Consider the following 27,466-nt stretch of genomic DNA (forward strand, 5'->3'; position numbering starts at 1 on the left):
AAAATATAAAGGCTCAGAAGAGTCTTTTAAGCCAGGAAAGGGTTCTCATATTCAGAAATGGCTTCCAGGCAAAGATCAAATCCAGAGCCAGGCCCTAAGATTTGTTTGTTTCAGACCTGAGAAAGATGACAGTGCCTCAGGACATTTCAGACACAAATGGCCTTTACAAGTCTTAAAGGCATGACTTTGTAGACCCTGCCCAAGGCTTCCAAGAATCTTAGGGATGTTGTTCATTAGCCTCACAGGGAGTCCAACATAGAAGAGACTGTTTCCAACAGATTTATGGAGGGCTTTTGTGTAATTGAATGGACATAGCAACTCCATAGGCTTAAAAACTTCTATCAGCTTGGTTAGGGATACTAGAAAGAGACCTTGGGATCTCTAATTCCTGTGGGCAGGAGGCAGGCTGGGAACACTACTCAGTGATTTGTGGGAAAGGGTGGCTCAGGGGACAGGACAAAGAGCCATGGAGAAGAAGCCCTGGGGGTTATGGCTAAATCCTAGTCAAAGCAACAAGAGGCCGGCTGGGCGTAACTGTTAATAGACAACTGACTGGTGTATGCCTCTCGTTCTCCCCACCCTCCTTTTAAAATGGGAAAGTCTAGAGAAGCGATGTTATTCCTAATAGGAATTCGGGGCAAACAGGGAAGATTATTTCTAAGTTCATAAGTCTTCAGACTGAGAGGAATGGTACTAAAAGATCTTTACCCAAGTACCTCATCTATACCTGGACCTGATTAGATGATGAGCTCCCAGACTTTGAGCTGTCATAATGGAGGACCTGGGAAAAGTATGAGTTTATTTTGCACATGGGAATGGTATGAATTACTGTGGTCAAATGGAGGACTGAAAAGATAGCTCAGCATCTTCCATCCCATGTGTTCTTTTAAAAATGTGACTAGTTGGGGAGTCCATGCTCCCACCCTCTGGCAGGCTTACGAAAAAATGATAAAAATGATACTACGTGACTTCTGAGGGAAGGTCATAAATAACAGGCAACAGCTTTTGACATGCTTGCTGGACTCACACTAGAGCCCTAAGTGGTCATGTGAACAGTCTAATGGCCCTGAGCACGGAGCCCACACTCACCCAAGGAGAGACACAACGAGGTCCTGAAACTAAAAGCCCTGGCCAGCCCCAGCCTAGCTCCCTGCTGTTTCCACTCCATCCAGCATCTGACTGCAAACCTGAGACCCAGCACGAAATCACTCAGCTGAATCCTTCCTTAATTCCTGATGCATAGAAAAACTGAGACAATAAATGATTGTTGTTTTAGGCCATAAAGTTTGGGGATGATTTGCAGCAGTAACTAACTGAAACACTATGTTTCTGGTAGAAATGTAATACGAGTAAGTATAATTTAGATGAAACCACAATTTCATTTTCCATTCACCTGAACCAGAAATATTAGGTGAATAATGAAGAAAGTATACCAGATTTTTATTCCCCTGGAATTTGCAAATTTTTCAAACATTGCTTTTTTAAGGCATTGAGCTATTCACTGTATGCTGCTTTATTTACCTGAGTCACATTCATCATATCATTAAATATTCAGATGACTATTTTCTATCCCTACAAAACACCACTTACTTATAATCGTACTTAAATAAGACTGCAAACAATAAAACCATAAAATCAATGAAGATGCATATTCCTTTATATTTTATTTACCATAAAGAGAATACAGCAAACACTGGAATAAGGCTTTTTAATAATTTCTGATGTAAAGTTTAACACTTAAAATTATGTTTGCTCCCCCCCGCCCCCCCAAGTCAACATGCAGATTTCATTTATTTCCAGATACAGTGATTCTAGAGCATTACACTCTCTGGATAGTTTTATAACAGAGCATCCTTGCCCTGTTAACTTAATACAATTTCACAAACTGTGTACAATCATGGTATACTACCATCATTCAACGAGTTCCCCCAAATGCATATTCACACAATATGAACATTAAAATGTAAGTTTTTAAAGACATCATCTTCATAAGCCAAACCACAAAAACCCAGGTTCTAGTTTTAAATGTGTTTATGAAGACTGCTGCTGAGCTCAAAGCATGCAGATGTTCATGACCACCTAGATGAAGCTGGATATTGAAACTCCTTCAGTAGGTCCAATGATGCAATTTTTCACTCATCCCAAGTATCTCCATATTTGTTTACTTTGACTAGGAAAAAAGCACAAATAATTGATGATTCCAAATAGTAATAAGTAAAAGGCACTATTTTATGTTTGCTATTATGATTTAGTTATGTTTCTCTCTGATTTGAATAAATGCACATGAGAGTCAAATTGTAATTATAAAAAGGGGCTGGCTAGACTTTTGTGAACTGGAGGTTAGACAAATTCTAATGCACTGTATCAAGACCTTTACATACATATTAGATCTGCATAACAACCTTATAAAGAAAACACAATCCCCATTCTAAGGAAAACAGATTAGTAACTTGCCCAAGGTACAAGCTTAATCAAACAGGTAGAACCGAAATTTGGACACAGTTATGTTTAGGTCCAAAGCCTGGGTGCCTTAACAACTTTACCGCCTAAGTGAGTGTGGTATATATTATAGCACGTACAAAAAAGTTACCAGCAAATGAAAAATAACAACAATGATAAACATTTGAATGTTGTTTTTCACAAAAATATAGTAACAGAAATGGTCAGATTTGATTAATTTAATCTCTCCCAGGAGCTGTAATACCAGTACAAGAAGGAAATGCTCTCCAATATTCTTGCATTTTATATGAAATTATATTTTGAAACATGTTTTTCTGTCTTTTCTACTCTTTTACTTTTAGCCTCTCTTCTACATAACCTTCACCTGTGAACTGTAACTCTTCAGAAGTATTCATAACAATGTAAAGAAGCAGTTATCAAAATATAACTAGGGACCCCTTCCCCAAGACTCTTTCAGTATAAGTCTATGAAGTCAAAACTATTTCGTTATTATACCAAGACGTTATATAAACTTTCCCCTCATATTTTGCCTTTTCCCCTTGCTTTCCTTCCCTCATGTGTATAAGGCAGGGCATCTGGCAGAATTCTCATGAAGCTACATAATGTGTGGTGACATCACTGCTCTGACAGCTAACTGAAAATGTGCTGAGGTGTTTAAAATTTCTGCCATAATTTCTAATTAGGTAAATACCAATAAATATAATCCACATAAACTGAAGCTGAAAACTTTTAAGTGACACTTTCTGACCTAGTGAATCTACATTGTACTGTCAAATTTCTGTCTAGATTCTAAAACAGAACATCCTAGAAAATCACAAAGTGTTTCATAACTGTTTTTTCTTTAAATTATATAAAGTGCCAAAAAAAAAACAAATCAACTTTCTTTTTACAAAGAAAAAAATTTTTTCACTTTACTGTGTCACATAACAGAACTTTAAGACTGTTCACAGCCAAAACCACAAATGTCCAAATTCAACGAATGCCACACATCTACCATATTCCCTTTTCTTAGCCTTGACATACGATAGAAATGGTTACAAAAATGAGAAAACTACTAACTGCCTGCCCTCATGGAGCTTACAGTCTAAATCCTCAAATTAATTAGCAGAACAGAGTACTGGTAAGTCTTTACATATTACAGAGTAATGACCACTGAATGCAAAAGGTTTACAGTAAATTTTTTATGACAAACATTAACAAGTATTATTGATTACAAATCTATTTTAAAGGTGTAAAAAACATCAATAACATGACAGAGGTGGATCATTGTTATAAAACAGAATTCTAAATGAAACAACTACTAACAATTAGAAATAAAACTGGCTCTAAAGGAACGATCATAATAAAAAATACTAAGGATTTTTATGTATTTTTGCATTCTCTGTGGCATACTGACTCTCAAGAAGGTACCTATTCCCTCCCTCGATTTTTAAAGTAGTAAACAGAAAACCTTGAAACAATGATACATCCTCTAAAATTCCTCAAGAAAGACATCATAAAATTCTATATTGAAACAGCTTCAAACCCCTATTCAAAATGACCTCTTCTGTTAGCGGTAAATTTTTGGTATCAGAAAATTTACTTTGGGTAATGCACAGCTGTTCCAAAAGGACTTAAAAGAAACTGTCATTTAAAAAATCTGTATATATTAATTAATTATAGAGTAAAAGTACTGTTAAAAAAAGTCAAACTCATTTTTTGGAAATGCCCTAAAAGCTGGTTTGTAAGGCATATAACTCTATCTTGACTTCATAGATATTATATAAGAAAATCATTTTATTACTCAATCAGGACTCTGTGGTTCTGCCACAAGTGGCATCACAACCACTAGGTCACCAGGTCTGGTTTTATGCAATAGATGCATCATTTGAAAAATGGTTATCAGTTCCCAAGGTGGCCTCTTATAAGGGAAAATAGTCAAATGTCTGTATAATTTCTACACTGTATTACAAAACTAGTCTTACCGTCTTAAGTTATACTACTATTTGGACTTCATTATTTTCTAACACAAAATGGCCTTTGGAATACTTGAAAAAAGGAAGACCTAATAACTGTTAAGTAGCTATTCTCTAAAAAAAATGTTATTTTGGTTAATTGCTTGAGGCATTAAATCACACGTTAGTATAATTAAAGTTTTTAACTAATGCTGCAGTTTCCAATCCTAAAGCGTAAAGTGATTCAGACTAGACTATCATACCTTCTTTTTTTGGCATTCTTTCCTGCATAGGCCTGACTGAGGGGTCAGTCTTATGTGTTAAAGTAACTTCATATGACTCTCTGTTCTTATTCCTTAATTCCTCATATGTTATATTTTTTCTTTTAGGACTTTCTTCAATGTTGGGATCAGGTCCTAAAACAACAAACAGTTAATAAATGGCGATAAAAGGATGTGAATAAATCCAAAAGCAGCTAAATTTTACAAATGCTCCTTCCCTACAAAAATAATAAAGTAAAACAAAGGATCAAATTATTACCAGCATTCCAAAGGTACTGTATTTTCCCCAAGGTAATTATAAAACTAAAATGTACTTCCTCTTATACTTTCAAGCTGTTATTTCTAAAATTTAAAATACAAAAAAAATTTAAAACTAACCATGGCCAGAAGAAGAATGGATATAATATAAACCAGAACAATTCACTCATTAAAATGCCAGTGTTCTAAACTGGGAAGTTATTCATACAGCTTATATAAGTAAAGAGAAATACATTCTACTAGTGACAATTGAACAAAACTTGACATAGTATAGATTTTGTTTAGTAACATTTTCATAGTTAAATGTTCCTGTATCCAGAGTCCATATATGCAAACAACTCCAGTTATTAAAAAGATATTTATCTTACCCTCTTTATATTTAAATAAAAACACTTGAAAATAGCTATTGAAAAGTATTACATAGCCTTTCACCAGAGTATGCATCATTTTCATATTCAGGTCTAATGGATGCAATACTGAGGCAGAAAAAAGTGGCAACTTTTACCTGGAGAACCAGCATTTATTCTTTATCTCTCCCAAAGAAAATCAAAGTATGATTATGTATTATCAAGAGTCAAACACTGATATAAAAATAAAGAAATGGTTATTCTTAATACTGGTTGACAGGACCAAATATTGAACATAGTTTATAAAATAGACAGTCAGCAAGGAAGGCCATATAAACATTTTTAAAGAAATTAACTAATGCTAACATAACATTCAGTGAACTACTTAACTTACAAAATCTAACAGACCACTCTAAAAGTAATATTTTCCAGAGGTTTTTAATGAGACAGAAATTGTACCTATCATTTAAAAAATATAACCATATGAATTAAAATAATTTTTTAAAAAACAGTTTTTGTAAGTGGTACTATTGTGCAACTCAATGGTAAGGTCCCAGTGAATAATCACAATTTTCAAAGCAACATAACTATACACTGAATGCATTCATCTACAATCTTTTATTTTACTACAAAATATACTTGCACTGATACAAAGCACAGAGGATTTAAGTTTCTAATTAGTTCTAATATTATAAAGCATGGTTGCAAAACCACATTTTTCTTGCTAAAAAAGAAAAGTATTAAAACTGTATACCGGGTTTAAAAGCACTTTGCATTTCATTAGTAATAAGTAATTATTTAACTCATTTCCCTTCACCATAAATGATATTTTTTAAATTCTGAAGGGAACAGTATATACTAGATTAGTAGTGAGGAATTCTAGGTTCTCATTCCCACTCTGCCGACATTTAATGAATGTCCTTGGGCAAATCACTAAGCTTCTTTGAGTCTTGGTTTTCTCAATTGTGAAATATGGAAGTTTGAACTAGATGATCTATCACTAAAGTTCCTTCCAGGTCTAATACTTTTTCTTACCAAAAAGAAAAGTATTTCATTGTTCTGAAATTCTGTGACAAATTATGAAAACATAAATTAGAAGATTAGGGAGAATTTTTTCCACTTATAAAAGCCAAATGAAAATATCTTGCATTGTGAAGGGAGCATGATTTACTGTAAAGAGCTGGAAGGAACAGGAAAATGTAAAAAAGCGTTGATTTAAATCTACCTGTAACACACTACCTATAGTAAGTCTCATAGCAACTATGAAAGAATGCCTTCTGCTTTGAAAGATTAATAACTCTTTCAATTCCTGGTAAGAGAAAGCAGAGGATAAATAGGGCTTAAACAAAAAGCGAGGATGTCCTGGTTAATTTAAGGGAGGACTGCAGTTGGGGCAAAGCAAAGGAGGCCACTGTGGGCCCATGTGGGGAACTAAGAGTGGCAATCTTGAGTTAAAAAGGGGGGTCAGAGTAGCAGAGCATGGACGGATGGATGGCTGCAGTGGAGGACTTAAAATATATTAAAATTTGGGCCTTGCTGTAGTCTGTGGGCAGATACCACAGGCCTTTTTGTCTGTTTTCATTTGACAAAGAAATTATGTAGTGTGGAATGAAATTTTCTAATGCAAATGCAAGGAAGGATGCAAGACATAGCAAGGAAAGAGTTGGTGCATGGCTAGAACAGAAGTAGAATGGATTTGAACTTGGGAGACCGGGGAAATGGGAGATGCAGTGAGGGACAAGGACAGCTGACTCTGGAGATAAAATAATGTCTTTAACCATTCTTCCTAAGCTGCCTACCTCCTTCCCTTTCTGACTAATCAGATGTCTTTGTTTCCAACCATTCAGGAAAAAAAAAAAAAGTTAGTTGAGGATTAAGAGACTATCAACAACTTTCAGCCACTTAAGAATCTCTTTAATTATCTTAACTTCCATTCTGTCCTGTCTCTTCAGTTAATACCCCCTCACCAACCCGGACTCTTGCTCTAAAAGCAGCACTGTCCAATACAGTTTTCTATAATGATGAGAATATTCTATATCTATATCTGTGCAGTCCAACACAGTAGCCATTAGCACATACGGCTACTGAGCAATTGAAATGCTACCAAAGCAACTGAGGAACTGATGAATTTTCAATTTGATTTGATTTTCATTAATTTAAACAGCCTCTTATAGCTAATGGCTACTTTATACCCTGACCTACCTAGAACCCTTTCCACATCATTCGGAACCTTACTTGACCTATAACCAATGCCTCTCTTTCCACTATATCCCCTCCCTCCTTTTAACCTACATATAGAATCAAATCTCTCCTGTCTTAAACAAAAGAAACGAAGACCCAAATGTTCCTTTAACCTTGTTTATTCCCCATAGTTACTGGCTGATTGTACTTATTTCAAATAAGTACACGTTTTCAAATACTCTATGAGGTCCACAATCCCTTCTCCAAACCCTCAGAGTCAGAAATGCTTCAAAATTCAGAGTTTCTCAGATTTTAGAAAAACATTACCATATATATCCCTTATTACTTAATGTCCACTGAAGTAGCAATGAACAAGCAAACACAGTATTTCTACAACAAAATCTAGAAAAAAATTGTATTAAGATAAATAAACATTATCAATAGAGTTATATCAGTTTAGGTCAGGGCTTAAAATGAGTTCAGGTCAGATTTTTATCACTAATTTAATTATTTTAAAACCTGTTTTTTTAAAAAGCATTTTGGATTTTAGGATTTTAGGTAAGGAACTGTAAACTTGCACTTTCTGTTTTTAATTCATCTTTCACTGCAAATTAGACTGAAGAAAGCAAGCAAGGAAGGAAGCAAGAAAGCAAGCAAGCTAGCAAACATTTGTTGAGAGCCTATTACTTTCCAGGCATTACTTCTGATTTCTGTATTTCATCTCATTCCCAAAGTTCTTTAAGAAGGGTATTATCATCTCCATTCAAGAGATCAGGAAACCGCAGGGATCACAAATTACAAGTTACTTGCCTAAAGTTACAATAGCTAGCAAATGTCAGTAATTCATATCCAGGCCTTAATCCAAAGGTGATGCTGTTTCACTTAACATTATGTGATCTTCAAAACTAGTACACACAAACTTCACAAAGCACTTTCACATCGATTTTCTCACTTGACAACAGTTCTGTTAGGCAGGTAATTATTATTTTTCTCATATTACAAAGAAGCTAAGGTGGCCTTTAAGACCACACTACCAAGTGTAACATTTTTAAAGCCTCTCTGTGGCACAGTTTATCATTTCTTCTTTGCTATTTCACTAAACACGGTTAGTATTTTCAATTAATGGAACATATTAATAATTTATCCTTATACTTCTATATCTTCCAGCAGACAGAGAGTTTCTCAGGGCCAAGAACTAGGTCTTATTCATTTCCATACCTAGCAGAGTGCCTGATACCTATTTGGCCTCAAAAAATGTTGAATGAAGGAAGAATGAATTCAAATGAACAAAAGAGCAAACAAACATGCTGAGTTTAGGCTGATGGTGGAACATATAGGTGATATCCAGCAGAAAAGGTCATCAAATAAAGTTTATACATACGTTGGACCATAAAATGCTGAAATTCATTTCAAGAGAAGTTTCTACCTTGGGCAATATGATCAGTAATACCAGTGGGAGTAGATTCATTCATAGAAGCACTGAATGGAATTGGCTCATAACGAGGAAGCGTCTCTTTTTCTATGTTGTCTGCTTCTGGGGATGTCACAAAAGATGAATGACCACTCACATTCGAGTCATATTTTGACTTCTGAGAATAGTGCCTGTAAAAGAAAATCATACTGTATAAAAAACATGGGTTATTGTCTATACCTTATTTAAAGAAGTGTGTTAAGGTATGAAAACTAGTCATTTTCTAAAGGAATCATATAATTTTAACATAGTTATTTAAAACAGTAAAATAAAGTCTGTTTCTGCCACAAAAAACATTAAAAATATCTTCTGATCCACTTATACAACTTAAAAATTGTCAATCTTACTATAGAGAAGAGAAAATATATATCCAATTTTCTAACTATTAGGCTTTAGACATCATTTTAATGTGTTTAAAGTTCTTGGAAAGAAAAAGTACTTCAGATCAGAAAATATGTCCATTTCCCACATTAATTGGGAAGTTACTTCCACAGGTAGCAGTCCATATAAACACTATTTTGCTGAAGTAGATGTAAGTAATACTAGCTTCCATGGGATTTATGCTGCTTGCCATTTATGATAGGACAATCTACCAAATCTACTTAACTACCTTATTATTTATTTACCTACCTATCAAGATAGACAGATTCATTTATCTATACTTGCACAATTTCCCTACAATTTTAAACAACAGAAGGATTACAAAGCTGAAATCTGTTAAGAGATGGGATTGATAATATTTGGGAATTAAAAAAAAAAAAAAAAAAGTCAAAGTATAGTAACCAAACGTGTTTGACAAATTAAAATCTCTCATTCTGGGACATGAACTCCCAGTAGGATGCAACTCTGTATTTAAAACAAAAGTAAACAAATCTTGTTCTACTTTTGAAAACAAAATTAGCTTTAGCTTGCAGCAAAATGGCAAGTTTCAAATGTTCCTTCAGTTAGGCCATGTTTCATGCCCTCAATTACGGCAACATCTAGTTAGAATTTTTTACCTAAAATGAAAAACCTTTAATAAGATCTGAATGGCCTACCCAGTTGGTGAAGATCGTCGTGTCTGTCCTGATCGTAAAGCTTCTCCAAGAGGGGAATTCTCAAGATTCTTGAACTTCTCTTGGCAAGTTTTCACGTAGGAAAGCTTTCCAGCAAAGTATCCCATGATGCAAGCAACTTTTAGTAAAAATAAACAAAAAGTGTTACTCAATACCCCTCTTTAGACAAAAACCTTTTCTAAAAGAACATTTTAAAAAATGTGGTTCTTGGGCTTCCCTGGTGGTGCAGTGGTTGAGAATCTGCCTGCCAATGCAGGGGACACGGGTTCGAGCCCTGGTCTGGGAGGATCCCACAAGCCGCAGAGCAACTAGGCCCATGAGCCACAACTACTGAGCCTGCGCATCTGGAGCCTGTGCTCCGCAACAAGAGAGGGCGCGATAGTGAGAGGCCCGTGCACCGCAATGAAGAGTGGCCCCCGCTTGCCGCAACTAGAGAAAGCCCTCGCACAGAAACGAAGACCCAACACAGCCAAAAATAAATAAATAAATAAAAATTTAAAAAAAAGACAAAAATGTGGTTCTAAATATGTCTTTGGTGTGGAAAAACTGGGATTTCCTGAAATAATGGTAAAAGTACCACATTAAATCACATTCAGAGTTCACAGAAAGATTCGGTAGATATAATTCACTTTCACAAAATAAGTTAAAATAAAGCTGCTATAAGATAAATTCTACTTTACTAATTACTTTATTAATACAGATAGGAAAAATGTGGTAACAGTATAATGGAATGAGGAATCAAAACAACACAGTTCTAGCCTGGTCACAGGGATTTAGGCCATTTCATTCCTTATAAAATGGGAATCACACCATTTGCCCAGCTAATTTCATAAGATTATTTTTTAAATCAGGTGCAACAAATGCCTTAAAATAATATATTATGAAGTGTACCTAAATATGGCTATTGTTGCATCTTTATTCAATAGAGACTACCCTGGAAGATTCATAGAAAGCCTCAGGTACTCTTTTTCAGGGCAATTTAGTATCTTTTCTATCAACCATATTATAAAATGTAAAGAAGCTATGCTTATAAATGTAAGTTATGTTTATTTACTGATTGTAAATTAAAGAGGTTTTAAAAAATTATGCTTAATTTTAAAATACACTTTATTTTGATTAATCAGAATAGCTGGACAACTTTCTTTCCTCACAGACCAAGAGAACTTACTTTCAAATATTATATCTTCAATTATATAATTTAAATTATTATATCTTTAATATAATTTAAATAATCTAATTATTTAACAAAATAATTAAAAATTAATAGTTCCATTGCATTATAAAAAGAGAAAAAAAAAGCCTCTTTCAAGTAGCTCATGATTTTTAATGCTAACAATAAAATGCCCAAGTAGTCCATTTGATGAAAAGCTTAAACAAAATGATTTGTCAAAACAAATAACTGTTATTAGTAACACAAAACATTTGATAAAAGCTAGTTATTTTACTTAGGTAGAAAAGCTAAGAGAACTAGTATTGTTCATACTTACATATAAGTTTAGGGATGGAACCATATTTGGGATGACTTGAAAGGATTCCTAAAGATAAAACAGTAAATATTTCTGAGTAACACTGTTCCATTTACATAATTAAGATGTTTTATCTTTTATTGAGGTAAAAGAAAAGCTTTATGCCAAGTTTATGCTAAGAGTATAAAAGAGAATGGCACAGAAATTATGGTAAAAAAATATAAAGAAACTACTTCTGCTAGTCATTATCTGGTCTTTCATAATGTGAGACAAAAGTAGCAGTAAGTTTAGCAGTGCAGTATAAAGTAAGATGTATCTATTTCTCAGCAGCTTTGAGCAACCCACAAAGATTCAAGGAAAGATCAGTACAGATGATCTTTAAACATCTGATAACATTAGCTCTTTCCATAACACCAAAGAAGTCTGAAGCTATTTAAAAGAGAATTCAACATCAAGAGAAATATGAAGAAATCAAAAGACTCTATTAGAATAGGTGAATTTAGCAAGATCACTTGATACAAGGTCAATATACAAAATAAAATAAAAACAAAAATGAAAAAATCCACTATATACCGGGAACAAACAAAACCCCCAATATTTTAAAAAACAATTTATTATAGCACCAAAAAACATCAAAGCCCCAGGAACAAATCTAATGAAAAACATGAAAGATCTTGAAAACTACAAAATTTACTCAGAGAAATGAAAGCTAAGTAAATGGAGAAACACACCATGTTCATGAACTGAAAGATTAAATACTGTAAAGATGGTAATTCTCCACAAACTCACCTATAAATTCAATGCAATCCCAATTAAAATCAAAGAAAGTTTCTCCCCAACTTGAAAAGCTTATTCTAAAATTCATGTGGAAACACAAAGGGTCAAGAAAAACCAAGACAATATTGAAGAACATTAACGGAGAACTGACTACCACCAGATATCAATATCTATGACAAAGCTATAGTAATTAAGACAGTGTGTTATAAGTGTAAGAACAGATAAACTAATCAAAATCAGAAGAGTCTAGAAACAGATCCACACACACAGTCACTTGATTTATGACAGAGGTAACACTGCACTGCAGTGAACAAAAATTAGTCTTCAAAATATAGTGCTGGGTCAACCACATATCTGTACGAGGGAAACGTATCAAAACTAGAAACTACACTATCGTCAATATACAAAAGGATGGATAAACTGCTATGACATATTCACACAGCAGAAAACTATATGCAATGAGAATATATAATTTACAACTACATGCAACAATGTGGATGAATCCAGTGATGTGCTGGAAAACCAGCTCTCCAAATAAAAGGCCCTAATTTGTAATGTTAGTCGATTTCTGTGATGTAAATACTTGCTCCATGACCAATTTCAAGCTACCAATGGTTTAAAAATTGCCTTGCCAAGTTCCTGAAATTTTAATAATCAGCTCTCCAGAGCTGGTACAAGCCAGTTTTAGCATACTACTGGATGAATCTCACCATGTTGAAAGAAGGTACACAAAAGACTGTCATCATGTATATATAATTTTATGATTTCATTTTATATAAAAAACAGACAACAGATTTATGCTGTTAGCCTCAGTTCCTTCATTGTATAAATGAACGGAGATGATGAGAAGAAAAGGGGGGATGGTAACAATATCTACATTTATACAAAAAAGTCGTTCTTTTATTCTGTCACCAAATAGCTACAGACCACTTACAACACACAAGCACTACACCCTAGGAAGTAGGAATATAACAGTAAACAAGACACTCTCTTTACCCTCACAGAGTTTACAGTCTAGAGAGCGAACGAAGACAGAAAGAATACGGTGTGATGGTTGCTATTCATCCACTCAAACACAGGCATAAGTCGAAGATACTGCAGGTTGAGTTCCAGACCACTGCAATAAAGCAAATATTGCAATACAGCAAATCACATAAATTTCTGGGTTTCCCAGCACATATAAAATTTATGTTTACACTATACTATTAAATGTGCAACAGTATTGTCTATAAAACAATGTACATACCTTAATTAAAAAATACTTTGTGTTTATAAACGCTAACCATCATCTAAGCCTTCAACAAGCTATAATCTTTTTGCAATAGTAACATCAAAGGTCACTGGTACAGATCACCATGACAAATATAATGAAAAAGTTTGAAATGTTGCAAGAATTACCAAAATGTGACACAGAGACACAGAAGTGAACAGATGCTGTTGGAAAAATGGTGTCGATAAGACTTGCTCAGTGATGGTTGTCACAAACCTTCAATTTGTAAAAAACACAGTTATCTGTGAAGCTCAATAAAATGAGGTATTCCTGTATTTGAGTGTCTACTACGTGCACTATGCCCTCTGTCAGGTGCCAGAGACAGCCCATATTCTAAAGGGAAGTAGCAAGAATGGAGGCAAATACATTTATTGAAGCTAATGTAATACTCTTGGCAACAAATGGTTGCATTAACTACAACGGGAGTGCAGATGGAGACAGTTTACAGAAATATTTAAGAGCTGTACTAGAGAATGGACATTTGTTGGACCCAGCAGGTAAAGGATAGAAGTGAAAAATAATGTCTCAGTTTCCTGGATGGAGAGTGATGCCATTCAGACATAGGGAAAATGGAGGAATTAATTTATGGAGAAGTGAATTCAGTTTGGGATTGAACTTGAGTTCAATCTGGGGAGGCTGTAGGAGGGCCATCCATGTGGAGATATGCAGAATATGATTCTGGAGCAGATTATCTAGGTTAGAGATAATGATGGGGATTTAGAACAATAAATGGTCACCAAAACCCGTATTATTGCTGGGTACTATATAGACTAAAAACTCAAAGGCAAAGTACAACTCTGAAGAACAACACAAGTGAAGGAAGAAAACCCAGACTACAATGTAAGTACCAAGAGGTCGTGGGTTTTTGTCTTTTAGTGCTATATACCAAAAACAGTGTATAGTGCTTATCAGACACTCAAAAAACATATGAAAAAAATGGAGAAGTTGCCTGAGACAGGAGAAAAACCAGAAGAATGTGCTGTAATGGAAGCCAAGGGAAGAGAACATTTTAAGGATTGGTTAAAGTTGTATAACGGTCAAGAACAAAAACTGTCCATTGAATTTAAGCAACGAAGAGGTTGTACTGGTAAGAGTTTTAGTACATGTCAGACTATATGCAAAATCTATGACACAGACTGCAGTGAGTTTAAAGAAATAAAAAGTGAAGTGCTCGGGACTTCCCTGGTGGCGCAGTGGTTAAGAATCCGCTTGCCAATGCAGGGGACGTGGGTTCAGTCCCTAGTCCGGGAAGATCCCACATGCCTCGGAGCAACTAAGGCCATGTGCCACACTGAGCCTGCGCTCTAGAGTCCGCGAGCCACAACTACTGAGCCCGCGTGCCCTAGAGCCCGTGCTCCGCAACAAGAGAAGCCACTGCAATGAGAAGCCCACGCACCGCAACGAAGAGTAGCCCCCGCTCGCTGCAACTAGAGAAAGCCCGCACGCAGCAACGAAGATCCAACGCAGCCAAAAATAAATAAATAAAATAAATAAATTAAAAAAAAAAAAAAAGTGAAGTGCTCATTCATGAAGTCTGGCTTCAAATGCAAGACATCTAGGAGCAACTGTAAAGGGATATAAAAGAAAATTTTTCTTTTTTATGTTGTCAAGTTAGAAATGACCTGAGCATGTTTAAGTGTTTTGACAGAAAAGGAATGAGTAGAGTGGGAATAGCTAAGACTATGTAGAGTATGACCCTGTGGATAAAATCATACACAAAATGTTAGGCGTTTTGATTAAATGCAAATTGTTTTGGTGGATTCTGAACTCCTTTTCTAAAGTCTCTCTCAATTTTTTTTTTTTTGAGATTGACTTCTTAATTAAAACACCTCAGCCCCCAGAAAACAAGAACCCAGTACAGTTTCAATACTGAAAGCCCTTAATTCTGGGAGATAGTTACATGAGTGACATATCACTCAATATTCTTTTCTGTGTTTTTTACTCAAAGTATCAACACCCCAACAACAAAACAACCCTGACAAAAATATAAAGGTAACGTGTGACACGCTGAATAGAAAATGTTATTCCACACATCAGGTTAAGTCATTTTCAACAACTTATCCTTTCCAAAAAATGGATTATAAATTCCACTGAAAGGCTCCAGGCTCAGTCACTATGAACAATTACAGAGAAAGATGTTGATCACTGTTGTTGCTCATGGTGTGACTTTTGCAAATGAAATCAGAGGCATAGATCACCATTGATGTCAAGTCAAATAATCACCAGATGTTGACTAGGAGTCCAAGAGGATTTTGGCTCTTGACAGAATAATCTGTCACCTCAGTACTAGGTCCTGATATTTTCAGTAGGATTCATGTGAAGCAGTTATACTCCAATAAGGATGTACTTAAAGAAAAAAAAAAAAAAAAACAAGATGTGTGTGTAACTAGAAAAAGGGAATTTCTCTGGATTGGTTATGTGTATAACTAGCTACATGTAGGAGAAAAGCATTCCCAAGCCAGGGAAAAAACCCAGTAATGGTATGATTTTATTGTTGAAGATACAAGGTCTAAGTGAGTAGGTACAATCTGACCCTTCCAATTTTTACTGCTTCTGCCTTACCTTCAAGCTGTCCAAAGTCTCCTACTCTACGTAAGCCCCAAAGTTCCAAAATTTTCTCTTCTTTGTAACCTTTTCAAAATTACCATTTCTCCTGGTTCTACCTTAGCTATACGTTTTCATTCCTCCCTGCATGACTCTGACACTCTAGCCATGTCAGTCTCCTGACTGTCCACCCAAATAGTCATGCTTATTATTCTGATAACCAGGTCCCTCCTTCCTGAGATATTCTTCCATCTCTTTTAATCTAAATCCTGCCCATCTTCAAAACCCACTTCTTTCAAGAAATTTTCCTTCATTACAGCACCTCTGCAGAGATCTTCTTTGAAAACCTACAGCTCTTGGAGTCTCTACCACAAAACTTAGAAGCTTATTATTTAAGTTACATTCTCCATTTGCTTCAACATTGTATTCACATTGTTTCCTCACATGAACCACTAGCAGCTCTTAATTTCTTTTGTATAATCCACCCCCGCCCCCAGGTCTAGCTCCAATCATTAATGACTGACAAGACTAAGATAAATAAAATGGGCAGTACAATAACAGACACTATAATTTCTCCAGTCCTAAGTTTTTCCTTAAAAGTAATGTGACTAGGGACTCCCCTGGTGGCACAGTGGTTAAGAATCCGCCTGCCAATGCAGGGAACACAGGTTCGAGCCCTGGTCCGGGAAGATTCCACATGCTGTGGAGCAACTGAGCCCGTGCACCACAACTACTGAGCCCGTACGCCACAACCACTAAGCCCGCGCTCTAGAGCCCACAAGCCACAACTACTGAACCCCGGGTGCCACAACTACTGAGCCTGCGCGCCTAGAGCCCGTGTTCTGCAACAAAAGAAGTCCCAGCAATGAGAAGCCCACGCACCACAACGAAGAGTAGCCCCCGCTCGCCGCAGCTAGAGAAAGCTGCGTGTAGCAACGAAGACCCGACGCAGCCAAAACAAAAAAAAAGTAATCTGAATAAAATGTCTGCTTCACACTATAGAAACAATTCTAGTCTATAAAACAAGTTAGTCCTAAAAGACAAATAAGAGTATATATACAAATAAGAGTATATATCTTGATTTGTTTGCCTTTTAAAAATTCCTGTCACGGTAGCACATTGTAATGAGGTTCTTTGGGAATTCTCCAAACAAAAACAAAATTTTACCTCAAAAAATTCTCCCATTTCCCTCCAAAACTACTTTTTCTCAACTAGTTGTGTCAATACTACTGTCTAAGTACTTCATACTGCTAATATGAAAAGGCGAAAACTTCTTATCTTAGTAACATTTTAGGAGGAACTAGTTAATTTAAAGAACAGTTTTCTAGGATATATAAAGGCCATCCTAAGGTAACCATCCTTTTCTGAAATACCTTCTAATTCCCATAAATTTGTAACTTATTTATTACAAAATAAATGTTATGAATATTTCTACTGCTTACACTACTAAATTTAAAGATGTAGAGACTGATACATTTAATACCTAATCTAAACTCAACTTCACTATTTAAACCAACAGAATTTTGGACAAGGAAGGACCCTCACTCCCCCCATTATTATAAGACAAAGCTGGTTGAGGAAGCTAGGGAACTCCTAGTCTTTAAACTGGTACACAAGAATCAGCTGGAGCTCTAACTCAAAGACTCTGATTCAATAGGTCAGAGATGGGGCCCATGAATCTGCATTTCTTATAAGCTCCTAGGTGATAAGTTGTATGGATGGTCTACCTAAACCAGGTTTGTCTCTCTGCCTTCCTGTAAACTACCACTGGCTTTCAGTTACTTTCTTGCTCTTATAGTGTTAATGCTGCTACACTGCTACAGTTAATGGACATCAAATTCTCAAATTTGATATGTGAGTCTGGGTTCATGGAGACATAACTCTTCTGATGTTGTAGTAATTTTTTAGTGATAATTTTTAATATGATACATTACCATATGTCCTTTATCTAAAGATCAGGAAAAGAACACATAAAAACACAATGGTATCCAAAGTGCTAAACAAATTCAAAGTTTAAAATATTTACCTTTACTAATCAATCCTTGAGTAATCAACATACTTGTTGCAGCCAAAGGTACAGCTATAAGGGGAAAAAAAATTTGTCAACACCAACAAAAGGAAAAGATTTTGTCTGAGTTCATTAGGATAGATAAATGTGTATCAGTAAAACCAGCTATGAGTTATGTTGCAAAATTAAGATCTTTAAAAGAGATTTCTCCACTTTCCAAAGCTGTACTGTATATACTCAGGGAAATATAAAACGTATTTTAAATTTAAGAAAATATCACAAATTATTAAACAGTATAATTTAAGAGCCACCCATATTTAGGATCTAAAACAGCCATTCACTAATACCATCAATTAAAACAACATAGAAATAGTGACCAAAAGTTACTTCCGGAGTTAAAGGGGGAAAGAATTAATGATGAGGGAAGCAAGAAGCATATTACAAACTGCTAAATTCCATGTACCATGCTAAGTGCTTTCAGTACATTATCATTAATTTTTACCACATCTCTATAAAATAGGTATTATTATTATTATTATTACTATTTACTATTATTACAGATAAGGAAACTGAAGCTTAGAGATGTTAAGTAATTTGCTCAAGGCCACACAGCCACTTCAATGACAGATTCCAGATTCCAAAGAATTATGTCTGATGCTAGATCTCAAGTTTTATTACACTGAGTGAACCGATACACAAGACATATTATTTGCCCAAAATCATATGGTGATTGGGACAAGAATTAGAAAGCATATATTTTAAATACTAATGCTCTTTCTCTTAAACCAGTGAATTCTGTGAAACTAAATGAAAATATGACATACATATGCATATTAAACCAGAGTGAAAAATCCAAAGCTCTCATCATAATCTCAAAGAGGCTCATAATTTAAGAAATCAGTCTTCTACACCCACAGTGCCCAACAGAATTTTCTTTGATGATGACAGCAGTCTATATCTGTGTTTTTCAGGTAGTGTGCAGGAAAGATTTAACATAACAGCTCTAAAACTGCTTTCCTTACAAATGCCTGCTTTCAAGGTTGGTCCTTAGCTTATATTTGGGAGCTTGACTGGTAAACTGATATAAATCTTTACCTGAACGATAAGTGGCTCACTCTGCCCAAACTGCTTGTATAAATACAGTTCATACTGAACACTTCCTTTCCTTCTGGGAGTCTGGAATTTTGTTACCTGCTAGGCCGAGGGTGCCCATGTGGCGAGACCCCGATAAAAACCGTGGGTGCCGAGTCTCTAATGAGAATCCTTGGTAGATAACACTTCACATGTGTTACTACAACATGCAACTGGAGAAATGTAGCACGTTCTTTCTGTGTGACACCACTGGGAGAGGACTCTTAGAAGCTTGTGCCTGGTCTCCTCTGGATTTCACCCACACTCCTTTCCCTTTGCTGATTTTCCTTTGTATCCTTTCTGTTGTAAATTAATTTTAAACTGAAATAGCCACATGTGGCTGCCACATTGGAGAGTGCAGTTTCAGACTAGGGGTTGGGAAATGCTCTGTAAAGAGCCACGTGGTAAATATTTTAGGTTTTGTCGGCCACACAGTCTTTGTCCCAACTACTCGTTTTAAAGCAAAAGCACTGAGACAATCCATAAACAAATGAACACAGCTGTGTTCCAATAAAACTTTATTTATGGATGCAAAAATAGGAATTTCACATGTAATGAAATCTTCTTTTGATTTTTTCAATATTTAAAAATGTAAAAACCATTCTTAGCTCATAGCCATACAAAAACAGATTTGGCCCTTGGGCCGTAGTTTGCTCATCCCTGGTCTAGACTGTACATGGGCAATTTAAGAACCAAAATCATTAAGCATTTGAATTATTAATGTTTATGATTAAAATCCATAACTCAGCAATAGGGCATTAGCTTTGCCATCAGACACAATTTGCAGAAACCCTAAGGTTTAAATCCTTGCTCTATTACATACTAACAGATTTTACCTTTGCTGGAAGAACGATCTAATATTAGTTGGTTAAAATGCCTTCATATACTATTATTTAAGGTTTTTCAAAGGATAATCTTTTAAAATTATAGCATCAGTACAATTTGCAATCATTCTTCTCCTTCAGCTTGGTTCAAGGACTGCAACATGAAGAACTGATGAATCATATAAAGGTAAAAGGCAATGAGTTAGTTGGCCATCTCTACAATGGACAATATTTTCCCCATTTCGCTTCTTAGGTCAAGATGGCACAATGCAAAGAGTAATAGTCTGGTTAAGGAGATTCAAGTACTAGTTCTGCCATTCACCACTATGTCTTTGCATAAATCTCTTAACTTCATGTTATAAAGGGTAATGGATTAGAACTAAGGTCTCTTTCAAATTCATATATTCTGTCACAGAAAAAGAGAATGGTAAAATTCAGAGACTTCAGAGATTATCTAGTCTTCATCCTAATCAGAGTAAACTGATATCCAGAAAGAACAAGTCATTTGCTCAAAGCAACACAGATGGTTAGTTTGTGGTAGAGCTTAGATCAAAATCCAAGTCTTCTAACTCCCAAGTCAGTGGCCTTTTCCACTGTACAATGACTCCCACTCCAGAGTCTATTAAATAATGTTTCTTTAGGCAAATCAATAACACTGCTGACCAAATGCTACTTTATATTATGACCATGGTCCCACTCACATCCAACACAAGGACCCCTAAAATTCCTTTAACTCTTCTCTTACACTAGCAAAATGCTTCTCTAAACTCATAATTGTTTTCAATTGAAACTTTTATTTCATTAGTCACAATAGCACTAACAGCCATTTACTAGCTTAACACTTATAATAAGTTAAACTGAATTAATTAATCCCATAAGATAGGTTAATATTATCCCCATTAACAGATAAGGAAACTGAGGCATACAGACATCAAGAACTTCTCCAAAATCTCACAGCTAATATGTGATGGAGCTGTAATTTGAATCCAGAGAGTCAGGCCTCAGAGTCTATGCCCTTAAGTAAGTCACTACACAGTAAGTCACTACACTGTCTCATTCGGAAACCAGTAGTACACGTGTATGAAATATTCACAAAATAAAAGATACATGAAACAAATATGAATTCATACACCTTCTCAGCAATTCCAGAGGTGGAGAACTACTGTAACATACAATACACATTAAACTAAGCCTTTTATGTAGATTCTTTCATTATCTGTATGTTTGAGCAGATACAACCAGTTGTACTCCTTTTCATCCTTCTAACCCATTCTGCACACTGCTAACTAATGTTCCTTTAAAAAATTTACATATCATCCCCTTGGCCCAAGAACCTACCATTTATAATGAATCAAACTTTTAACTCCTTGCTATTATGTTTATTTTCTACCCCCAACAAAAGACCTCTGCTCCAATCCATTCAGCCTCAAGGCTCTAGTAGAGATCAAGTTATTGGAGACTCTGCCTTTGCTCACTATCCCTTTCATCTAAATGCTCCTCCACCATTCTTCATTTGCCTGAAGTCCTATTAGTTGCTAAGTCTCATTTGTTTAATAAAGCCTTTTTTTTAGCTAAATCAATTCCAATTAATTTATCTCTTTTTAAAATTCCTATTGCTGTTATGCACTTAATCTTTCTCAGTGTTTCATGAGTTAGCTTTGTCTCAACTACATCATAAAACTACTTTAGGACAAAGACTTCCAAGCACAGTACCTTACACACTGTATGCATAAATACCAGGTGACTGATCCTTCTCACCCCCTCCATCCTGCTTTTTTGTTAGAATTACCTTCTTACCTGAAAGGACTGCAGTGACCTCATGAAGCAACAACAGGGTTCTATTCAAAAGGAAAATTATGTTTTGTGTTGCTTTCAACATTCTCTGTATTTAAAAAATAAAATCCTCATGTATATGGTCTCTAGTTAGAAATCAAGAGCTGGTAGTGTAATAGCATTTCACAACGATAAAACAGAAACTAACCAGTTTTTATCATATAATGGTTAAAAGTTTAAGAGTTAAAATCATAAGCTTATTTCAGACAGACCTGGCTTCAAGTCCGGACACCATGCTTACCAACTGTGGAACACTAGGTAACTCCTTTAACATCTCTAAACCTCAATTTCTTCATCTGTAAAGTGAGGGTAATAGTAATCAACCTTATTGGGTTATTTTTATATAACCCATGTGCACTCAGTAAATACTATTACTATTACCAACAAAAATACTTCAGGGTCTTGAAAACAGTTCTAGAAATTATTACTTTAAGATGCACACAATTCTGATCATTTCATGATATATGCAAATGTCAAACCACTACATAGTACACTTGAAACATATTATCATACATCAACTACAATTCAATTTAAAAATTTTAAACAAAGAAATAAAATGTGTTCAACTCTATTTCCTTAATCAACCTCTTTTACCAATAACCACACTAATGCCAAAAGTCTGCCCATTTTTTCTATGTGAAATCATAATTTCAGGTACTAAAGGTCAAATTTTGTTGATTAGAAAATTTAACTTACATCTGAACCAGAAGCTTTCATCACTGCATTCTGCAAAGACTCTTCTTTCTTCCTCTGTTGGAATGTAATCAGCCCCTATGTCTTTTCACCAAGGAAAATTGGCAAACATTAAAACACCCATGGAAAAACTAAGTCTAAAAATACCTTAGTCTAAACATTAACAAAGTATACCATTTTTTTTTTTAATGAAGTAATGGAATATGTGGCTTGTGAACTTTTAACAAATTTTGACTTCAAACATAAAATTAGTGCTACTGTTCTACTGGCTATGTAGTCAGGACTGCCTACAAAATGGGCTGGGTCCAGTGCAAAATTAAAATTTGGGACCCTCTGTTCAAATTATTAGGAATTTAAAGATGCCACAGTAGATCATTAATGGGTCCCTGTATAACTGCACAGGTCACACACCCTTGAAGCCAGCCCCGTGGCTACTGTTACTCAAAGCAGTGAAAATTTCTCTACATAAAAAGTGCTTCTAATTATAAATACTTAATTGATAGTTACGGGGAATTGGTCTTGGAACTTCTGCATTCGGCTCTCCAAAATCAGCCCTTCCATTCATCTTTCCTGCATCAAAAACATTTCTGTTAAGTATTAGAAACGACTGAGATTGGCCAAAGTAAATCAAGATATAGCATCGTAAAATTACTAGTCTACATGGCAACCAATCAACAAATATTTACTAAGCACTACTACATCTGAAGTACTTAAAAAGCTACCTAAATAAAAAAGTCACAGACCTATTAACGAACTAGTCACTAGGTCCTGTAATTGAAAAAGAAAAGATGCCTTTGAAGTATTTATCAACTGATTATATCAAGTTAAGATAACAAAAGATTACCAATTTTTAAAAAAGACATATTTTTCCTCCGGAGGCTGGTTTATTTCACATTATCCTATGGTTGGATTCTCTCAGAAATATACGCCCAATGATTAGGATAATTCTCCAAATAGAGGAAGAAAAATCCCAAGTCTTTTCTGGGCTTCCATTTTAAAAAATGAAATAATCATCAGGAAACCCCCTCTACAAAGCAGTACTACAAAAAAATGAAATAACAAAGACGTCATATCATTCTCCCTGTGGTGGGAAGCTAACAGCACATTCTGTAGCCTCTGAACTTTCCTCCCTCCCCAAACAGACACCTAGAATAACATACAAGATATAAAAAATGCATAGCATTTCAAGAACATACACTTTATCATTATTTCTAACCCATGCGACCGAACTTAATAGACCAATAGATTAGACAGCTACGCATTTTACAGAATGTTCACACAGGATCGTGTTTACTCCCATCTTAAAAACAATGTAAATGAAAACAGGAAACGTCATACGCGATGAGAATAGCAACTGCGGCCCTTCCACAATTCACTTATTCAATAACTCATCACTGAGGGCCTACTACATGCCAGTCCCTTCGCTAAGAAACATGATCTGAAAGGGTAAATGAATTCATGGATGGAGAGACTTCTTAATAAACTACTTATACCCTAAACCAAACGTAAAAGAAAACAATGGAAACCTCTTACTTCTCCCAACAGAGAGACTGCCAGGGTTGACAAGACCGCTTCACACAACATCATTTTAATCTCTTAATCCCCCCAAAAAAACCGCATTAAGAGACCGTCGACTCCTGCACCCCATCCCCCGCCCACCGCGTCTCCCACCTGCAACACCTACGCACATCCGTCACCATGAATTTCTCCCATCCACACCCACCAGACACGCTCCCTCACCAACCCTGGTCACAGGCACCCAGGAGCCCGAGACCCAGAGGATCGCGATCTGCCCACCCTAGCAGGCGGGAAAATGGCGGAAGGTGCAGGGGAGCGGCTGCCCGCGCAGAGGTGGTGAGTGGGTAGGTGGGGGGCGGAACGGGGCTTTCTGCGTCACCTCACCCACCTCCCGACGACAGCGGCGGGCCACAGCGCGGCGAGCTTCGACCAGGGGCCGAAGGCCCAGAGGGGACCCGAGAGGGGTCGGGGTGGGAGGGAGGGAAGGGGGAGCAGGAAACGCGCAGGACCGCAGCGGAGTTGGGGGTGGGGAGCGGTCAACGACGCGACCGCCTAGAACTCACCCAGATACGGGCTCAAAATGACCGCGACCCGGAAGCACTGGCTACCTACGGAAGGAAATGACGTCAATACCTCCTTGTGGAGTCTAAAGGCGAACAGCTTCGGGATACACGCGTAGGCCTCTGTTAATCTTCGCGGTCCTCCTCGGTTCGTTCCTCCACCCTCCCCCCCTCCCGGAGGCGCTCACGAGCTGCACTGCGGCTGCGCGTTCGCCCACTGCGGACCCGAGCCCCACCCCCCCATATCCTTTCTGCACCGCGCGGGAGGCTTGGCTTTAGGCAATTGGGACGTGCTGTCTTGATCTTCCAGTGACCGGCTGGCAGGAACGTTCTGGAAGCCCCTTTTATCCGCTTGTTGAGAGCGACTTGTCTTAGTTTTCTCTGCTTTTAGGCTTTACGTAGTTCATTTATTTCTTTGAGCCTCTAGGCTAAGTAGTAGCGAGTAATTATTAAACATGCGCACTTGGCTGGCTGGCTGACTTTTCAGCCTGGCTTCCCCCTAGTTCTAGAAACCTCAGGCATGGTAAGTTCTCGCTCTCTCTGAGCCTCAGGTTTTTCTCATCTGGAAAATGGAAATACGACCTACCTCATAGGGTTGTTAGGATTAAAGCAACACACTTAAACGAGGCTTTAGCGCTCAATGTTCTCTATTAATGGAAGAGTTTGTATTTGAGTGCGGGTCTCCGGGCTTCTGTTGGTCAGACCGTGCTGCCGCACTCAGCCACCATTCATTCATTCTGCAAATATTTGTTGAGTGCCTGCCGTGAGCCAGATACTGAAAGTTATTGGTCATTCAACAGTGAACAGTCGGCCCTGTCCGTTTGTTTGATTAACTCCGAAAAACCTCTCCGATATCTTTATCTCTTACTGAGCCCCACTGTCACCATCCTCATTGCATCTTTTTTACTGCCTCAAATTTATTCTCCCACAGACATATTTCAGAGAGACAGCCTATGGTGATGGATCTGAAACACAAATCCAATCCTGTGGTTGCTTCCTTAGCGCCTTTTGATAGCTCCAATCATGCACAGAATATCAGGCCCTTTCATGGCTTGGCCTCTGTCCTCTTGAGCCTCACTTTCTTCTATTTTAGTGTTCACTGTAGAAACGCAGCCTGCAGCCCTTTGTACTCACAGTTCCCTGTGTGCTGTTGCTCCTGGCACAACCATTCTTCCTGCCTTGTCAATGCTATTGATATTTCGAATCCTGCTTTTCCATTACCTCCTTTGTGAAGCCTTCCCTGCAACACACCCTGAGAATTAATTACTCCTTCTTCTTACTACTTCTTTACTTTGTACATACTTCTGCCAAGGCAATGTTGTTCTGCCACTGTATTGTGATCTTTGTGCTTACTTCTGTCTCTGTTACAGAGCTCCTTTCAGACGGAGACCTTGGCTTATAAATCGTTATACTCCCAAATAAGATCATCAATATTAATAATTAATATTCATTTTGCTCCTGGGACATGGTAAGCTGGTTCTGGGCTCAGGGCCTTTGCAATGGCTGTTCCTGCTTCTATAACACTGTTGCTCCAAATGGTCACATGATTTCTTATCTGTCATTGCACCAGGTGTCACCACATCCGAGGCCTTCCCTGATCACCCAATTAAAATAGCTCCCCAGTCACTCTCCATGTTACTCCATTTATTATTTTCATAGAATTTATGCTCTAAAACAATTATTTGTCTAATCTCTCTCTCTCTCTCTTTCTCCCCACTCACTAAAATGAAAGATCCATAACAGTAGGAGCTTGTCTGGCATCAAAATGATTGGTGCATAGTATGAAATCAATAAATGTTTCTTAAATGAATTTGAGTACATTTTTTATAAAAGAAGGAACAAAAATAGGAAAATTAGAAATAGTGAGCTTTATGCTGAAGCAAAATCTCCTCTTTGCTTTCTGACTAGATTGTAAGGGTACAGAATCCAATTTTATCATATTCTTTATATTTACTAAGCCAGGCCTAACACTTGGCACATGGTAGATATTGATGAGTATATTTTCTGTTGCCCACATATTTCTCAGCGATCAAGTTAACTGAAAAATTGGATTTCTTTTGAAGAAAGAGTATGGTACTCTTTCTGTGGGGAAAAAATAAGATTCTAAACATTTCAAGGTAAACTGGAATTTTCTCTTCTGGCATTTAGAGGTTATTGAGTCCATTGGTAATTTGGGCAATGCGGCAATCAAAGAATTCAAACATAAATTGGGTAAGATCCAAAGCCTTACTGGAAGTTGGTTCACCTTTGACTTTTTTTTTTAATTGAAGTATAGTTGATTTACAATATTGTATCAGTTTCAGGTGTACAGCAAAGTGATTCACATATTCATATAAATGATATATGTATTTTCAGATTATTTTCCATTATAGCGTTGACTGAAAAACATGCACAACCTCAAAGTTGAGAATTATATTTTATTCAGCAGACTTCCTGAGGACATCAAGCCCAGGAGGCAGCCTCTCAGGTAACTCTGAGGGACAGCTCCAAAGGGGTAAGGGAGGAGCCAGCATATATAGGAGTTTTTGCAACAAAAACCAGGTAGTCGGAACACCAAAAGTTACTGTTAATTAAAGAACACCAGACATCTCAGGTTAATGAATTTAGTGCTTTTCTATGTATGGGAAGATGCAAGAGTCATTGAAATCATTCTTTTGGTATGCACCTTAGCTATCTAGGGCCAGTATCCTATTCCTTCCCATCCTGTGTCCTGTCAGGGTTCACTGTTGGGGGTAGCTGGCATTGGGCAGCCCTTTTGTCTCCATCCTGAGTTCCTTCAGGCTCATGGTGGTGGACTGTGGTACTGGCTGATGGCTTGATGGCCACAGCATCCTTTGTTTGTTCATATGGCAGGC

At 36.7% G+C, this 27,466-nt stretch overlaps 2 protein-coding genes across 9 annotated transcripts in view; one reads left to right on the forward strand and one right to left on the reverse strand.

Moving 5' to 3' along the window:
* Positions 1-1,639: 1,639 nt before the first annotated feature.
* Positions 1,640-24,744, reverse strand: OCIAD1 (OCIA domain containing 1). Of its 8 annotated transcripts, none has more exons than XM_082462496.1 (9): positions 24,615-24,744; positions 23,041-23,103; positions 22,537-22,617; positions 18,071-18,124; positions 11,475-11,522; positions 9,970-10,105; positions 8,888-9,063; positions 4,658-4,810; positions 1,640-2,170 (listed from the first exon to the last, which is right to left on the reverse strand). In XM_082462496.1, the coding sequence occupies exons 2-9, from the start codon at positions 23,096-23,098 to the stop codon at positions 2,133-2,135; spliced, it is 744 nt and encodes a 247-aa protein (XP_082318622.1). In that variant the 5' UTR covers positions 23,099-23,103; positions 24,615-24,744; the 3' UTR covers positions 1,640-2,132. The 8 variants fall into 8 exon arrangements, with proteins under 8 accessions (XP_082318622.1, XP_082318621.1, XP_082318623.1 ...); XM_082462495.1 differs by having other exon boundaries at positions 24,440-24,626; XM_082462497.1 differs by lacking the exon at positions 24,615-24,744 and adding an exon at positions 24,436-24,567.
* Positions 24,298-27,466, forward strand: part of FRYL (FRY like transcription coactivator) — a 295,730-nt gene continuing 292,561 nt past the window's right edge. Inside the window, exon 1 of the mRNA XM_082462445.1 lies at positions 24,298-24,387. The gene's annotated coding sequence lies outside the window, so the exon portion shown is untranslated. The remainder of the gene's footprint in view (positions 24,388-27,466) is intronic.

The sequence above is a fragment of the Balaenoptera physalus genome, assembly GCF_965194825.1.
Source record: "Balaenoptera physalus genome assembly, chromosome: 5".
NCBI classification, from domain to species: domain Eukaryota; kingdom Metazoa; phylum Chordata; class Mammalia; order Artiodactyla; family Balaenopteridae; genus Balaenoptera; species Balaenoptera physalus.

What these genes read in the sequence shown, in the direction of transcription:
- OCIAD1 (XM_082462496.1), bottom strand. Translation starts at nt 23,098, where the DNA reads ATGAATGGAAGGGCTGATTTTGGAGAGCCGAATGCAGAAGTTCCAAGA. An exon ending in TGAAAGCTTCTGGTTCAGAT is followed by an intron (nt 18,125 to 22,536) that starts GTAAGTTAAATT and finishes TTCCCCTTATAG; the next exon opens with CTGTACCTTTGGCTGCAACA. An exon ending in TTCCATCCCTAAACTTATAT is followed by an intron (nt 10,106 to 11,474) that starts GTAAGTATGAAC and finishes TTTTACTAAAAG; the next exon opens with TTGCTTGCATCATGGGATAC.